The sequence below is a fragment of the Tursiops truncatus genome, chromosome 17, assembly GCF_011762595.2.
Source record: "Tursiops truncatus isolate mTurTru1 chromosome 17, mTurTru1.mat.Y, whole genome shotgun sequence".
Classification (NCBI taxonomy): Eukaryota; Metazoa; Chordata; class Mammalia; order Artiodactyla; family Delphinidae; genus Tursiops; species Tursiops truncatus.
Genome location: NC_047050.1, coordinates 48,102,063 through 48,119,629, shown reverse-complemented (window position 1 = coordinate 48,119,629; position 17,567 = coordinate 48,102,063). Strand labels below are relative to the sequence as shown.

Genomic DNA, 17,567 nt, shown 5'->3' with positions numbered 1-17,567 from the left:
CAATCTGGAGAACCAACACAGACCATCGCTCTTTTTATCACCCTTCCCCCAAACCATTCAATGGGCGCTAATATCCTGTCGTACACGGTATCTTGTTCAACATGGAACATTTTTATCAGTGAAGATTGAAGACCTTTGATTTGGTCTTCAGTATCTGTTATTATGGAACTCGTACCCAGACCTGTCCTTCTCTTGGTATAGGCTCCCACTACCCCCATTTGGACCACCACTACGGCCTTCTAACTCATCTCCCTCTCTCTAGCATCTAGGCCTCACACTCACTCTATCACCATTCCTAAACACAATTTTCATTTCATGACTCTACAAAGCAAGGTACAAGGCAAGTCCATAAACCTCAGCCTGGCATTCAAGGTCTTGTGACACCAGATTCCTATTTATTCCCTTATTTTCTTTAACTTTACAACCTGAGCCTTCTTCTTTTACTTTTTAAACAGTTTTTAAAGATTTCTTTTGATGTGGACCATGTTTAAAGTCTTTACTGAATTTGTTACATCACTGCTTCTGTTTCATGTTTTGGTTTTTTGGCCGCCAGGTATGTGGGATCTTAGCTCCCTAACCAGGGATCCAACCCGCACCCACTGCACTGCAAGGTGAAGTCTTAACAACTGGACTGCCAGGGAAGTCCCTGAGCCCTCTTCCTTAAAAAAACATTTTTTATTCACTCTTCACCCTCACATGCTACTCTAATGCCATCATTTACAATGATCTCTACATGTACAAAAACCTTTATCTTCCTCTGTACTCTGCAGGGCCTGGTTCTGGTCCAAATGTCACTATTTCAGCCTATGCTATCTGTTTCCTTCTGTGAATGGGCTATTAGAACTTATTTTCAACTATACAAACGGTACTGGAAATATTTTTTTGGATATAGTGCATAGGTATTTCAGGGCTCTCCAAAGGACAGGTAGTTTTCCTTATCATTCTACCTACCTTTTTGTACCCTACCCTGCCCATAAAGTCTTTCCCAACTCTTTCATCCCATATCGGTTTCCCTTTTTCATTTTGCCTTTCTACTCTCCTTAGTCTCACTCAGCCTTCACACCTGGTCCTAGTTTACCTTGTAGTGTTTCCCAACATTGTCACATATTAGAAGCACCTGAACAGATTTAAAAAGATTTAAAACATCAACTAAGGTCAAGGTTTTACATTTAAAAACTGTTATTCTCAACAAGCAACTGGAGAAAAGTTCTCGACCACACAGTATTTATAGGCTATGTTTGGGACTAGCACCTTATGTTCATTATGCTACCAAATCTAATAAGGATGAATAATAGTGCATCACAGGGCTTCCCTGGTGGCGCAGTGGTTGAGAATCTGCCTGCTAATGCAGGGGACACGGGGTCGAGCCCTGGTCTGGGAGGATCCCACATGCCGCGGAGCAACTAGGCCCGTGAGCCACAACTACTGAGCCTGAGTGTCTGGAGCCTGTGCTCCGCAACGAGAGAGGCCGCGACAGTAAGAGAGAGGCCCGTGCACCGCGATGAAGAGTGGCCCCCGCTTGCCACAACTAGAGACAGCCCTCGCACAAGAAACGAAGACCCAACACAGCAAAAATAAATTAATTAATTAATAAACTCCTACCCCCAACATCTTCTTTAAAAAAAAAAATAGTGCATCACAACCTACTTGCAAACAGTGTGTCTTAACCACAGGTACTTGCCTTTCCAGATCGGGGCGTTTCTCAGACTGCAGTGGACCGCATCTCTCTTGATGGGCGACAGGCGCCATCTTGACTACTGAATCACACGTCAACATCTCTGGGTGGCTCATTAGATCCTCTATGATCTAACCCACATTATCTGCTCTCCACTCTCCCTCAACGCGCAAACCCTCAGAAAGAACAAATGAGATGCGTGAAAACTAGTGTCTTTTACAAATTGCCCGCATGAAGTTTGTGCATCTTTACTCATCAGGGTCACTTTACCGCTTCGCTGCTCCTCAAAATGCAAACCTCTCTCTGGTAAACTCCATCTAAAAGCTGGCTGCGGCACTTCCCCGATGGCGCAGTGCTTGGGAGTCTGCCTGCCAATGCAGGGGACGTGGGTTCGATTCCCTGGTCCGGGAAGTTCCCACACGCCGCAGAGCAACAGTTGTGGCCCGTGTGCCACAACTACTAAGCCTGAGCTCTAGAACCCTCGAGTCACAACTACTGAGCCCGCTCGCCGGGAGCCTGTGCTCCACAACAAGAGAAGCCACCGCAGTGAAAAGACGGTGCACCACAACAAAGAGTAGCACCCGTTCAATGCAACTAGAGAAAGCCTGCGCGCAGCAACGAAGACCCAATGCAACCAAAAATAAATAAGTAAAAAAAAAAAATTAAAGAAAATAAAATAAAAAATAAAAGTTGGGTGCACTTGATCATCTTTGGTGCCGATTCTCATGGTAGACTTTGTAAGCCTTTCAGACATTCATGAAATTGTTCTTTTTTGTGTGCTACAGTTGGGGGTGGGTAGAGAACAGAGAGCTAGTGCTTCTTCTACATATTAATAATGAACTTTTCTAGTTCCAGAGGCTGGAGTTTCCGGTTCATTTTAATAAAGTAAGTTATATTAACTGTTTTGTCATCATGTTACTACAGCTATCCAGTACTGTTTTGAACCTATTCTTGTTACAAAGAACGGGTATATAGGGTTTCCCTTGTATTTAAAAAAAAAAAAAGTATGCCAAACTTCTCCAACAATCTGGAATTTTATTCCATCCATATACATGCATAGTAACAACATTTGTTGAGAAATTATTTCTATCAGAAGTAGAACATTATCTTTGTGATCACCAGGTGCAGTATTGCTACTCTTATATTTAAATAGATCTTATATATGAATTAAATTCATACTTGCAGCATTGAGTTTAGGGTTTCGATTTAGACTGTGCCTTTCAAAAGATAAAACCGATTAATACTACCTCATTACTTACAATACTGCTTCCAGTAATTTTGTTCATTCTTATAAAGTATTGCATTTAACAGCAAAGTTTAAAAATTGAGACAGAGCTGCATCAGCGAAAGAAAATACAAGTACTATACAAGAAAAAAATTGCCGTCTTCATTTAACATACATGTTTCAGATTAAGAAAATGGACAGAAACATACGGCTACATACAAATGCAAAGCCTAGTTACTAAGAGACTGTATCTGCTAAAATATAAAGTGCAAACGGAGCCTGATTATCCAAGAACTGAAATCTTAAGGCGAACTTATAGCACGTGTATTTAGAACATCTTTGCAAGTTATATTTTAGCATATACATGTATCTGCAACAGCATATAAGAAGAAATCAAGATACACAAGTGCTTTGGAAGCTATTTCTAAAATGCTTTTCTGTATTGTTTGTGACTATTTTCTTTAAAAGCTACTATACAGTGCAAACCATATATGCTACACAATAACTATACAATAACATTACAAATGACTTTAATATAAAGTTTTTAAATAAAAAATAACATAACCACAGCTATGAATACTGCTGGTAAAATAAATTAATTTTCTTTTAAAATGGCACCAATAATACACTTTACTAATGGACTGTAATGAAATTACACCTTAAGTCTTCAACTCAGCCATAATGAATTGTCTCCTGATTGCCCAGATGTAATTCAAACAGCTTTCTTTTTCTTTTTTTTTTTGCTTTTTTTTTTTTTCTGTACTGGGTAGAACAACATACTAAACACTGGTACCAAAGGTGAGTGATGTTTATTTATTTTGTGATTTCATTTGACATGTTCTGCTGCATGTGAGGAGCAATAAAACTTCTTGTGAGTTATAAAGTTTGAGAGGTTGTTGAACTGGATGTCACACAGCCGGCAATATTTCCCACTGGTTGGAGCCTGGGTGGAGCCATTCACACCTTTAGCTATACTAGACAACTGGTCCTCTGTGGAGGGAATTCCTGGGGAGACGTTCTCGTTCGTGGCTAATGGGTTCTCCGAGATCCAGGAGGGAGATTTGCGGCTGTCTTCATGCTGAGGATTCTGGGCAATGTTCTCTTGCTGTGGGTTGGCGGCAGGGCGCTCGTCTTGCTTCAGTCCACCATTCACTATGACCATGCCTCGATTTTTGGGCAACAACGGCAGGGAATCTTTCTTCGGCACAGCGCACCCATTGGAAGAAGCCTGGCTTTTGGGAGATTCATTTTCCGCGTTTGTGCTTTGGTCCACGTCAGCGTTATGGATGACAAGAGAACCAGAAATATAATCACTTGGCTTTATTCCATAATAAGGAGAGAGCTGGTCGGCTCCTTTTGCCTTCTTTATTGCTCCAGGGTACAGGCATTGTGGAAGAAACAAATGTTTGTTTTCTTCTTTTGTCGCAATGAGCTGAGCGGCTTCACTGAAGACTTTCAGGCCCTGCAGGGTTGCTAAGTGGGATGAAAATAAGTTTCCGTTGGGGGAAGGCTGCTTCAGATTCCCATTTTTCTCACATTTTATGATGCTTCTTTCATAGCTGACATCGGGGCTGTTTCGTTCGCTTTCTGGATTCGGAAACACTTTGCTGTCGAGCGGAGCCAGGTCATTACGCTGGTGTGCAGTGACCGGGCAGAAATTCTGCTTGTGGGCCAGGTAGTTTTCTACCTTGTTGAAACTGATCTTACATACAGTGCACTCGTGGTAGTCCAGCAGCCTTTTGGGAGATGCAGTCGTCCGCTCAGACTGGGATAAACACTTTTTGCTGAGATCTATGGGCACGTCCATCTCTAGGCAGGAAACACTGGAATGAGTAGTGTCACATTTGGAAACCGGAACACACTTGTTAATCGTGAGGGACGTTTCCAAGTGCTTTGAGACAATTCCTGGAAAGATATCACATCTTGGATGGTAGCACTCTCCCAGCCCTTCGGTGGGTTCTTGAGTGGAGGTACAAGGATTGCTGAGGTTGGCTACGTCGAGAAATCGCTGTTGGACTAGCGGAGGCCTTTGCTCCTGTTCAGGAAGACACATCTCATACATCTTCCTGCGCTTGCGCGTACGCATGGTTCTCTGCACGGCAGGCACTTTGTTGGAAGCTGACCTCTTGAGCGGAGGGTCGTGGCGCGTAGCACAGTAATACTGTTTGTGGACCATGTATGTTTCGTGCCGGCTGAAAGTAATGTTGCAAGCTTCACAGGTAGTCTTATTTGGGTCACTTTCCCCATCCACTAAGGGGACACTGGGATTTTTCACATCAACAGGTTTTCCATTAATTTTATCATCATTGCTGTTGGGGGTGGAGAGCTTCTTAGCTTGAATGGAAAAGTCCTTGTCGTGGCCCTTCCCATTTGGCCCAATTAAATCTAAAACAGTGGAAGAATTGATGCAGGGTGTTTGAAGAAGTGGATTCTCAGGATCAGCAGAATGAGCGGCTGGATTGAGAAGGTTTATGGAGGTTTGGCCAGTGTTGGGACTCACGGCCTCAGGCATCTTTTCTGAAACACCAGGGAACTCTGGGGACTTGGCCATCTGCTGCCATCGGCTGCTGCAGTAATGTTTTTTGTGCACTAGATAATTATCCAAATTATTGAATGTTATGTTACACTCAAAACAGGTAGCCCCTTTGGGCATCAAGGGGCTGTAAATGACGGGAGGGTAGCTACTACTTCCGTGCCTCAGTCGCCGATGTACCAGTTCAGACATCTTGGCTAAGATCTCTGAAGCTTGAGGGACCATTGTGATATCTTGGGGAAAAGCAAACTGAGATAGAAAGGGTCCCACGGGGAAAGAAGGCCCAATATTAGGCTGAACTGGAGATGAGGCAAGTCTTGGACTAGAGGGCTCAGACTTTATTTTCGTGTAAGAAAAGCTTTGTTTATTTGTTGCAGACTGAATTTCGGGTCTCTGGTTAGTGAGAAAGAGCTGAGTCTTTTTCTCACACTTGTCCAGCTCCGTGTCAGAGCTCGCATCTTTAGTCTGCATGGCCTTTTGGGGGAGTTCACTTCTGGTCAGCAGGTCTGTGGCTGGCTGTAAGCTGTCTTCGGTTCCACTTGGAGAGTGTTCCATGTCACTTTCTCTGGGCAGTTTGCTGCCAGGGACATGGAGCTCCTGGTGCTGCAATAACTCCCTCTGAGTCTGGAAGCCGAAGTGGCAGTGATTGCATCGGAAGGCAGCTTGAGTGAGATGGGAGAACAGGTGTTGGTGAAAGTTGATCACAGAATCAGCAGTGTAGCTACAGACGGTGCATTTTAGACTAGTACCAGGGGGGAGGAATTCTTCCATTTTCACTCCTGGAGGAACATACAAAATCAGAATACTGAGAACCACACATATTGGTTTTCTAATGATATGAACCGTTACTAATGACCTCATGTGTCCAACACAGCAGAAACGAACTGAAATCTTTCGGAATCTTATTTGTGATAGTAACGTTTTTCTTGTGACGTCCTTCACCATAGATGATGATAATAACAGCCCTTTATGGTTTCCAAAGCACTTTCGTGAATATTATTGCATTGTAGTGGGATAGGCATCATTGTTTCAATGTTACAGGTCGGGAAACACATGCAAGGAGGCTAAAGGAATTGATCATGGTAATAAAGCTATTCGGTGATGGATCCATGACTAAACTTCAGATTTTATAATTTCTAATCCAGTAACCTTCTTACCACAGCACTATGCTCTACATTAGGAAGAAGCAGGCATTAGTTAGAGTTGATAGTGATAACCTATGTGCAAATCAAATAAATCTTAGTGCATTTAGTGTACCAGATTGGGTCTTTATTCAAAAGAATCCAAATAGAAGCCGTTTTCTAAAGTAATTAATAACCTACTAATTTATCTTTGGTACAAATTTAGAATTTTATTCATTGGTTTTGCTGAACATGGTTTATCTCTATCCAGGGCTGATATTGGTACCAGTACATTAATGTAGTCATTTAGGACCGACATCCATGCTGATTGGTCATGGCCTGTTTTTAGTCAGTTATTAAATATTTTGAATATCACCACTGACTGGTGGGTAAGCCTCAATGCAATATTGTGATTTACAAGGAATATGTATTTGGTCATTCTGATGAGTAAAATCTATTTCTCATATATATTTGGTCTTTATCCTTGGTTCCCAGCTCACAGCTTCTAAAACTCTTGGAGTTTCCTGTGATAAGAGTGATAAAGGTGGCTTTGTTATGTTACTGAGGTGACTTTTGGAAAGCCCTTAGGTAACCTAAGGATGGGTGGTTGTTAGGAGAAGCAATCTTGTGATTACAGGGGTTGGAACTTTCATTCTTCCCCTCCTCCACTTCTGGGAAGAGGGGCTAGAGATTAAGTTCAATTGCCAATGGCCAATAACTTAATCAATCCTGCCTATGTAATGAAGCCTCCATAAAACCCCACAAAAAACAGAGTTCAGAGAGCATCTCAGTTGGTAAACATGTGGAGATCTGGGGAGAGTGGCAGGCTCTGAGAGCCCTTGGAAGCACCTTGCCCGTTCCCCAAACCTAGCCCTATGCATCTCAGCCATCTGGCTGTTCCTGAGTTATATCCTTTTACAATAAACCAGTATCTGGTGAACAAATGGGTTTTCTGAGTTCCGGGAGACACTCTAGCAAAGCAGTCAAACCAAGGGGGTGTCTTGGTGACCTCTGATTTATAGCTCACTGGTCAGAAGCACAAAAGACTAAAGTCTGCATTGGGGTGGCGGTGGGGGAGTCACTCTTGTAGGACTGACCCCTTAATCTGGGGAATTTAATGCTCTCCCTGCATAGTGTCAGAATTGAGCGGAGTTGCATTGCAAGACACTCAGTGGGTGTCTGAAGAATTACTTGGTCGGGGGGACCCCTTCCCCTATGAATTGGAATCAGGATCTGGATACTTTTACTTACTCAGGTCAACTCTTGTTCCCATTTGTTGGCATATGGTTACATCAGGCTTGGTTCCTCCTCTCTGCCCTCTAGACTTAAATGAGAATTGTCTTTTATATTTATAAGATGAAAATATGGCAGAGAGATAGAGATAAAAGGGGACTTCTTTTATTTGTCTCCTTTTCTCCTTGGCTAATCCAATACTCATTTTCCTGTTGAGCTGGGAAGATCCCTCTATCTCTATTTTTGTTTTGCGCGTGACTTTACACTCACCATGTGAGACAACCAACCTGTTTCTGCTTCCCCTGCTTTATCACCTCATAAAGACAGCTCTTTGTAGGGAGAGGGAAGAGAATAAGTAGAAAGGAAACAGCTTATTTTTATAGGTGCAAAGACAAAAGCTTGCACTGTACTAGAGCACTGGAGGTTGGAGTTAGTTTTTTTAAACTGAGCACCTATTTCCATTTTTAATTATTCAACCCAAGCAAAAACAGCAAAGGAAGTCACCCGGAGGTGACTTACAAGTTTCATATTCTGAATAACTATGATTCCCAAACCTTGGTTTGCCCTATCCAAGAATGTTCAAAGAAATATCTAAAATTAATATAATTCTGTACATTTGATTCATTTCAGTTGTTTTTAAAATATAGGAATTAGAATACTATGTATGATACTGACAACAATTGGGCATACAATTCCAAAATAAATGGGAATAGTTGCCACCTTGCTCTCAAGAACAGGCTTAAAAAAAAAAAGAAAAAGAAACTTGTTTTTCAGCATAATTACTTTAGTTGAGAACAAACTAGAATGATTTAGCCTGTAAACTGAGCACTGTAAGTCGTTAGAAAATAATTCAGACCCAAGTCCTTTGAATAGAGTATACTTGTTCAGGACAAAAGATAGTAACCAGCTGGTCCAGCAAGTTTAAGTTTGATTTTATAGATAGATAGAGATGTATGAATGCACGTATATATGTAGAGAAAGAAGAGGGTCTCCTGGAGTAGAAGAAGAAACAAGAGAGGCACTCACCACTGTGTGAGTTCATGTGCATTTCTAGAGCTCGGGCATTTGAAAAGCTCTTGGTGCACTGTGGGAAGGGGCACATACTGGAAATCTGAGGAGTGCTGTCTTCGTTTTCCTCTGACACTGGAGCAGTTTCTCTTTGTCTCCCACTGCAATAGTACATCAAATGGGCTTGCAGATTCCGCTCACTCCGATACCAGATGCCACAGGACTTGCAAGGGAATATATCCTCTGCAGGCAGAAACACAGGGACATGTTAGCTGCTGCCCACTTGGAGCCAACCATGGGTAAAGCAGCATTTGGTTCAGTTTTTCTCAGAGTCTGCTCCCAGGTTATGAATTAGGCAATCAGACAGGGGCTAGTGCAGTCTTGGGTGTTGTTCCACAGTACAGGACTATTTTTAAAGAAATGTTCCACTTAATGCAGTTTACCTTCCCACAGACTCTTTAGAAAGTGGTACTCTAGGAGAATCCCAACATAAAGCAAAAGAGATTAATCCTAAATTGTTTATATTGTGCTTATAGTTTAGAAAAATAGGCATTTATAAATAGCAATGTGAATTGGTTTATCTGCTTGGTTAAAAGGTAACGGATCTAATGGCTGAACTAAAGTTAGCTTTGATGCCAACTCCTGACATCATTGGTCCATTTAATAAATTAATTACAGAGTACCTCCTTAGTGCCAGATCTATGCTGAGTTGGGTGTAAAACAAAATGAGAGACCAAACAGCTGTTGTTAAGGAGCTTAGATCTCCTGGGGCTGGTTAACAAGTGGTTCGTTTGTTCATTACATTAGAACGTGATGACCACACACAGTGATGGAGGTACTTGAAGAAGTCAGAGAAGGATTTAGAGGGAAGATGATGACATGCCTTAGCTGCCTTGTGAAGGATGAAATTAAGCTAGTCAGGTGGAGAAGAGGATTGTGTCCTCCTAATCAAGGGATCAGCTATGGGAGCTTGAGAGAGGGACTGGGTGGAGGCTGGGAGGCTATTCTGTAATCTCAGGCAAGGGGCTGGGAGAGATGAGGTTGTAGAAGTCAGGGACAGACTCCCAAAGGCCCTGTCAGCTTTTTTAAGTTTAGATTTCTATCTCAATGGTTATGGGAAATGACTGAATCATTTCAAGCAATAGACTGACAGAATCAGCTATGATATAATCCTAACAGTGGAGTTTTGAAGGTAGTGAATTTGGAAGGAAGACTTACGACTGGTAGGAGACAACTGCAGTAATCTAAGTGAAATATGACAGAATTTAAATTGTAGCTAATAGTCATGTACTATTTGTTAAGTCATGCTATAATATGTATGATATGTATTTCTCATGTATTCATTCATGGAAAATTTCTCTCTCTGTGTTTTCCCCTCATTCATTAATAGGTGAAGAATGTGAGGTTGAGTAACTTGCCATTATCATGCAACTGGGTGAACTGGGATTGGAAAACCCTGGTGTAAACACTCTTCCATAATGCCTCAATGAAAGGGGGACAGAGAGAAGCAAAGTTATACTGAGGAAGCAGAACTGACTGGAAGTGATGACCACTATTTTGCAATTAGATGTTAGAGCAGAAGGTAAGGTTTCTCCTCGGTGCCTAGACTTCTTGTTGGCATTTCTGTGTTAAGGGATGTTTTCATTCATCTCTACAGGGAATAGAAGACAGATGGGTGATGAATTCAGGCTGGGGCACATATGGAGTGACTAAATCTGACACTGTATTGTGCAAACTTGGCACTTTTGTAGTGCCTCTGATCAGAGGGATGGCAGATAACACTGTAAACTGGGATTAATCCAGGCACACTGGGGCATATGGTCACAGTAGATATGTGGGAGTAGATATTTCTGTGAGAAAGAGACAGGAACATTGCAAAGATGGCAAGAGAGGTCTGAAACTCGCCAGAAACAGCTGGACTTGTGATTTATAAACTGTTAATGTATAGTGAGTTGGAACACATGATAGTGAAGGAGTTGGCTCAGGAGATCCTGTTGAAGGAGAGAAGGAGAAAAGTAAGGACCAAATTCTAGCAATGAGAAGTAAGGACAGCAGGTACAATACAGAATTTTAAAATACAATTTAATTACAAAATTATATACTACTGCTGTTTATTATTTAGCCCCTCCCACCCAAGTTTTAGTTACATTTATACTTTTCAGAGGCCCAGTGTATAGTAAAGGGTTTATTTTTCAGGATGACTTTAACTGATTAACTAATTTAAGAACGAGAACAAAGCCTGTATGCATCTATGGTGATATATTTGGGATTAATAGTCATCTTGCTATAGAAAGCAAACAGAGTATTCCTTCAAATATAATTAGAATTAACATTCACACACTGGAGTGTCACAATAATATAAGAAACTCCTAGAATAGGTGGTAACAAAATCATTTTGCCTCAGTTTCAAGTTGGGTCCATGTTATTTCAAGTTCCTCACTATTCAAATCAAACTAAAGATTCAGTAAACAAAACAACTCCATTTACATTAAGGAAATTCAGAAATAGTAGCTTGGGTTGTGTACACTGAATCCACTGGTTGGATGCAGAGTAATTCCAGATACACCTGAGAAGTTCTTCATTCTAAAGGATGCTGTTACAGCAAGAACATAATTACTGTTGAATATATATGTATGTATATATGTATACATATATAATATAAGACATGATTGTAGTCTCTAGACTTCTGCATCATTCAAAGTCTCAGGGATTTTCAAGGACATTTTTGACTCAGTGCAATGTTTCACTTGCCACTGGCTTGAGAATCTATTCTCCTCTTAAGATGTACTCACGTTTTCTCACAGAGCTAGATAAAAGCAGAGCAGAGTCTAGAATTCTGATCTTGGGACTCCTAGATCACTGATTTTATGTCAAGGAAATACAAACTAAGTTCAATAGTCCTTTTAACAGACTATAATCACAAAGGTATATTTGCCAGGGCACATTTTAAAATTCTCCATATAAAGTATTCTAAGATTATACGTATTTTTCTTTCCTTCTCTTTATTTTTTTTTACATTAGCTGATGTCTTGATTCATCCAGCCTACATTTCCCCTTCATTAGTGTATCTAATCAAATTTGATTTTGTGTCCTTTTTCTTATTTTATGTTTTAACTCTATGGCTCTTAATACCAAAACTATTCTACCATAGGAGCGACAATGAAAGCTGTTGGACCTCTTACAGCTAAATCGTCTTGAATGTTGTTTAGTTTAGAATGTCAGATTTTTCTGTGTGACATTCAGGAATCCAACCTGAAATGAATGAATTTAAGTTATTCCTTTTATACTCCCACGAGAAGTGAACACACACACACACACACACACACTTAAAATTGGAGAGAATATAAAATAAAATCATAACACTGGAGAAAAAAGTCTGTCCCTGGTTGCCTGTCAGTAGACATTATTTTTTTCTCTCCCATAAATACCCATCACCACTACAAAGCTATTGTACTGGGCTATTGCACTCAGCACTTACTATTGACAATAGCTGTAGGCAAAATAGAAGCCATGGCAGCTTGCTGAGGGAGCAGCTGAATTGAGTCCAGCAGGCGCGCCGGGTACATCCCTTCTGTAAGAGTCATCTGACTGGCAGCTTGTAGCCTTGAGTCAAAATCCACCACAAAGGCAATTAGCTCTTCACCCTCAGAGATGGCCTTCGTAGTCGTGCACCAAAGCTGACCCCCTATTAAGAAGAAAAAAGAAAAAGAATTGACATAGAATGCTCTAGCCTGCTGTACATTGGATTGATGTCAATAGGACCTTCTCATGTTTTTCACATCAGTTTCTACTGGGGTGGAGTGTTTGATCAAGACAACGGCTGTCCTCCTCTTCCCTTTGTTAACCTAAAACAATAAAACTGCCAGTTACTTTACCAGCGACACAAGTTTAATAGCAAGGAGCTGCAACTCAGGACAGGCAGCTATGGTCAACCACATGAAAGTCTGGTGAAACAAAAGAGAGGAAACTCTTATAGAGAAGGGGAGGTTGGGTGGGGCCATTATAAACAAAAAGCTCATTGGAGGAAATTGAAAGTTCCAAATATAGTGGCTTTTCATTGGCTGAGTTGTTACATTCTTTCATTGGCTGAGCTGTTGTCAGACAAGGAGAAATGCTTTCTTCCTTCAGCTGAGAGGTATTAAGTAGTGTCACTCCCTGATGGAGATGCAAAGTCCATCTCTTCCTGTTGGGATCTACACTGAAGTCAAGTAGTACATGCCAGCTCCCCCTTCTGACTTCCCTACTCCATTTTAGTGCTGTTTCCCTTTATTAATTTTCGTACCTGCCTATGTGGAAAATTGTATTCCTTGCATCAGATGAACTGTTCAGTGACCAACAGTAGCAGAAGATTAATAACCAAGTATAGACATAATCTGTAGAGAGTTTTGTCAACTGTTTGCCTTCCAGCGCTTGACTTAATCATTAACCATGTTATTACATGTTATACTGCCTAAGAACAAGCATGGTAGGGATACAACCACAAAATTTATTTCAGGTGAGGCTTTGAAGTTACTCTTTACGTGCTCTTTCTGTAGCTCATGGAAGTAAGAAGTTATTTCTTTTTCTCTCTCTTCCCCAGATACTGGGGAATGATATATGAATGAATGATACGTAACACTACAAAGCAAGTAAACAAAGTTCCTAAAATTTAGAACATTAAAGTGAAATTCCAGTTAGCTTTCCTCTCCTTATAAGTCTGCTGCCATTTATTTTGGGGGGGTGGGGGGGTGAGCACCGAGTGATCTTTACTTATTATATTTCTTATAATGCAGCTTCTTTATCTCCTTTTACCCTGATTGAACTTCCTGAAAAAGAGATATGCCAAAGAGCCTTTTCAGAAAGGCTTATTTAAATAAAGATTTGTTTAAATGAAAAGAACCCTCTCTTCAAACACTAAGATAGACTCTGGCTTGGGGCTTCAAATGATCACGTGTGGTGCATTAAAAAGAAAATTAACTATGCAAGTACATCTTCTAATGTATTGGAATGCGATAGTGAATGCTCATTTATTTAACATGTTTAGACAGGCAAAGCACTTATATTTTGTTATCTACACTCTCAGGCCTAGATATGTATCCTGTACAGTTATGCCTGAAGTAATATGGCATACTTGATATGTTATAAAGCTTTTTTTCCTCATTGTGTATATACTGCAAGGCTATATATTGTACTCATTAAGCAAGCAAAAATTGTACCCATTCTGATAAGTAATATTGCTCTGTTTCTCTTTCAGCATAACTGCCTTTTCAACCGCACTTCATTTTTTTCCACCCTGAAAGAGATCATAGTTTTTAAACAACGTGTGGTAAAACGCTGGTGGAAAAGATAACAACAGCATATGATAGGGCAGAGTTGCCTAGAAGATTCAGGACATCGTTTTAGAAACCTCGGACAGTTCATTAAACCAGCTGATTAAATTTCAAAGGTGAGCAGACAAGACACCATCCACGACAGTAAATGTTTGTGAAAAAATAAAGCTGAAATTACAGACCTCGAATTTATATGAAAGTTTCCAAGGAAAACACAAATATACTAAAAGACTAGAAAACAACCATTTTTCACTTTCACTTTAATACATCTGAAAGCATACAAGTTTCCCAAAGTTGAAAACAGATTCACCTTGGTTGGCACTGATGACTTCTTTACAAATATAGAAGCTAAGCGGCATCATCGCGGAATCTGATGAGCATTGAAAAGCGCTAAGTGGTGCTATTTCTGCTGGTGACGCTTCTTCCCCCTGGAAGGCTTCTGCATTTGGCTGTTCGGCCTTCTCTGATGTGCATACAGATCTAAACTACTTACAGCTGTAGACAAGGTAATCATTTGCACCTTATCTTTCCTCTGGGACAAGGTTTATTAAGTGAGTCTGTGTAATAGAGAGGTGGGGAGGGCAGAGGCAGGCACTGCAGTTCAGGTTTAGTTCCTCGCCTGGTTTTTTAGTCACTGGATTTCAGTGTTGAACTGAATAACTTATATTACTGGTAATAGTTTTCCATTTTTTGATCAACTTACATTGTTGGTAAATCGAGCTCTGGCTATGTTTTACAAAAGGAAAGTTTTGAATTCAGGTACCCTGGAGAAATCGATATTTTAGAGAAGGTAGCACCCGGCTAATCTTTATCACAGCAGTGAGCTCAACAGCAGGATGACTCCGAACACTTGGGCTCAGACTTTGAACCAAAAAGATCCAATCAATAAGTAAAATTCACAAAATATTAAGTGAAAATTAAAGCAAGTAAAACATGGGCTTCCGTGGTGGCGCAGTGGTTAAGAATCCGCCTCCCAGTGCAGGGGACGTGGGTTTGAGCCCTGGTCTGGGAAGATCCCACATGCCGTGGAGCAACTGAGCCCATGCGCTGCAACTCCTGAGCCTGCGCTCTAGGGCCCACGAGCCACAACTACTGAAGCCCTCACTCCTAGAGCCCGTGCTCTGCAATGAGAAGCCACTGCAATGAGAAGCCCACGCACCGCAATGAAGAGAAGCCCCCACTCTCTGCAACTAGAGAAAGCCCGCGTGCAGCAACGAAGACCCAACACAGCCAAAAATAAATAAATTTATTTTTAAAAATAAATAAATTTATTTTTAAAAATAAATAAATTTATTTTTAAAAATAAATAAATTTATTTTTAAAAATAAATAAATTTATTTTTAAAAATAAATAAATTTATTTTTAAAAATAAATAAATAAAAAATAAAGTAAGCCAAAAATGATTTTTCTACATTATTAAGCAGACTGGCAGTAGTAACACATATCTGTTTTCAGATGTTTCATATTTTATCATCTTTAACATTTTATCTCATTTTACGGTTTCGTCAGAGCATATCCTTTTAAAAGGCTGAATCAGACTGAAAATGTACTGTGCAGGTCTGATGAAGAAGTCAATTGTCTTAGGATTTAGTTTTTCAAGTCGTTCATTCATCAGCTATTGATTGGTGTGCCAGGCTGCGTGCTACGGTTTCATGCACAACTTCACAAACAACCTGAAAGCACACATATAAACAGACAGATTATAACACCACACGGTGGTCCCATCCCCTAGTACTAAAGAAATGTGGGAGGGGTGAGTAACTGAGACTTCTTGGGGGAGTCAGGCAAGCCACCCAATGGGACATTTTTATTGACTCAAGAAGAGTAGAAGTAAAGTAGCAGAAGTATGTGTAGGGAGGACCTGGCAGGTACATCGTTACCGGCAGATACAGGAGCATGCATGTGAGTGCAGGATTATGGAAGAGGCTGCCTGGCCCTCGGAGGCCAGCAAACCTGGAGCTTGGGGTCTGAGGGAGAAAGAGGTGGATTATGGGCAGTGGTGTGCCAGAGCCAGCCTGTTCTGGATCACAGGGCAGAATGTTCAGTTGTCAGGAATTCTGTGTGCTGGTTGATGTCACGTTGGTAACCTGAAATCAGCTATGGTGAGAGTTGTAGCATTTGCTGTCAGAAACTGTCAAGCACTACAAATCAGGGCTTCCTCCCACAGAAAGTTTAGAGCAGGGGGAGAGTTTTGATGTAACATAAAAACAGTTGTGTCTGGCTCATGGTGGAGAGAATGGTATATATATTTATTTGAGTGAATGAATGATCTGAGCTTCACCCACCCCCCCCCCCGCCAGAATGTAGATCTCAGGGTCTTGAGGAGAGTAAACTGAAGGGGTAGGAAATGTTATCTCGAGGGCTATTAGGAGGCTGTTGTACCAGTTCAGTTGTGAGAAGTGTAAATTGTAGGGGAGAAAAGGGCCAGATTCAAGAGACATAGCTGACAGAGGACTGGGGTGATTTCCTGAGATGCGTAAAAGTAACTCTTGAAAATGACACAGAGGTTTCTGGTTTGCAAAACCAGCTGACGGTAGTTCCATTAACAAGGCAGTAAAGCTGGTATATTACCAAGTGGTATTATACGGACAATAACAGATAATTGGTATTAATTAGGAATAATTTCTTTGGGTCTGATAGGCTAAGGGGTTTATGTGTTTCATCTATTTTAATCCTATCAATCATTCTGTGAGGTGAGTGATAGTTTCCTCATTTAAGAGTTGAGGAGATTGAATCTTGGAAGTTAGCTAACGTGCCCAAAGCTATACACATAGCAGAATCACTGGCGGAATCATGATTTAGACTTCTGGCTGTCCAACTCCAAAGCCCAAGTGTGCATGTGTGTTTTATGTATGTGTATGTATATACATGGGAGTACCGAATTTGGCTTTGAAAATGTAGAGTCTGAGGTACCTGAGAGGCTTTTTGGTGGGTGTAACCAGGAGGCAGTTGGACCTTGGAGGAGAATAAGGCTGGAGAAAAAAAAAATATTTTGGAAGTCATCAACACATTCTAAATAGCTGCGGATGCTCTTTGCATGGATGTGGTAATGCAGGAAGACTACAGCATCAAAAGAGAAAGAACAAAGATTGAAACTTGGAGAATCTCAACATTTAAGATGTGGGCAGAGGAGATGCAATCATTTAAAGACATAGGAAACATATACTTGGAAAGGTTAGAGGGGAACCAAGAGAACGGTGCCGTAAAAGTCAAGGATTGGTTCTTGGAAACAGCTTGGCTGAGTTCTTTTGATGTGAATTTAGAGCATACAACTTGAGGGAGTCATTTATAGGGAGAGATATCCCAAGTATTATAACATAGTTTCAATTACTGATTCAAAAAAAATATTCTAAATGTGGCTGCTAGTGAGGATGTAATCCCATCTGGAGGAAGTACACCGGCCCCAGACTGCTGGGATGCAAATCTTGCCTCTGCCGCTTGCTAACTGTGTGACTTTGAACTT

The 17,567-nt window shown here is 40.9% G+C and overlaps 1 protein-coding gene across 4 annotated transcripts in view; it reads right to left on the bottom strand.

The window, feature by feature from the left end:
• Nucleotides 1–2,016: 2,016 nt before the first annotated feature.
• Nucleotides 2,017–17,567, bottom strand: part of ZFPM2 (zinc finger protein, FOG family member 2) — a 465,367-nt gene continuing 449,816 nt past the window's right edge. For 3 of the 4 annotated variants that reach the window (XM_073794662.1, XM_073794661.1, XM_073794663.1), the window contains 3 exons: nucleotides 12,274–12,480; nucleotides 8,814–9,038; nucleotides 2,017–6,212 (listed from right to left, as the gene is read on the bottom strand). In XM_073794662.1, coding sequence (XP_073650763.1) covers nucleotides 3,727–6,212; nucleotides 8,814–9,038; nucleotides 12,274–12,480 — 2,918 coding nt within the window. In that variant the 3' untranslated portion in view covers nucleotides 2,017–3,726. The remainder of the gene's footprint in view (nucleotides 6,213–8,813; nucleotides 9,039–12,273; nucleotides 12,481–17,567) is intronic. The other variant, XM_073794660.1, reaches the window with a different exon arrangement.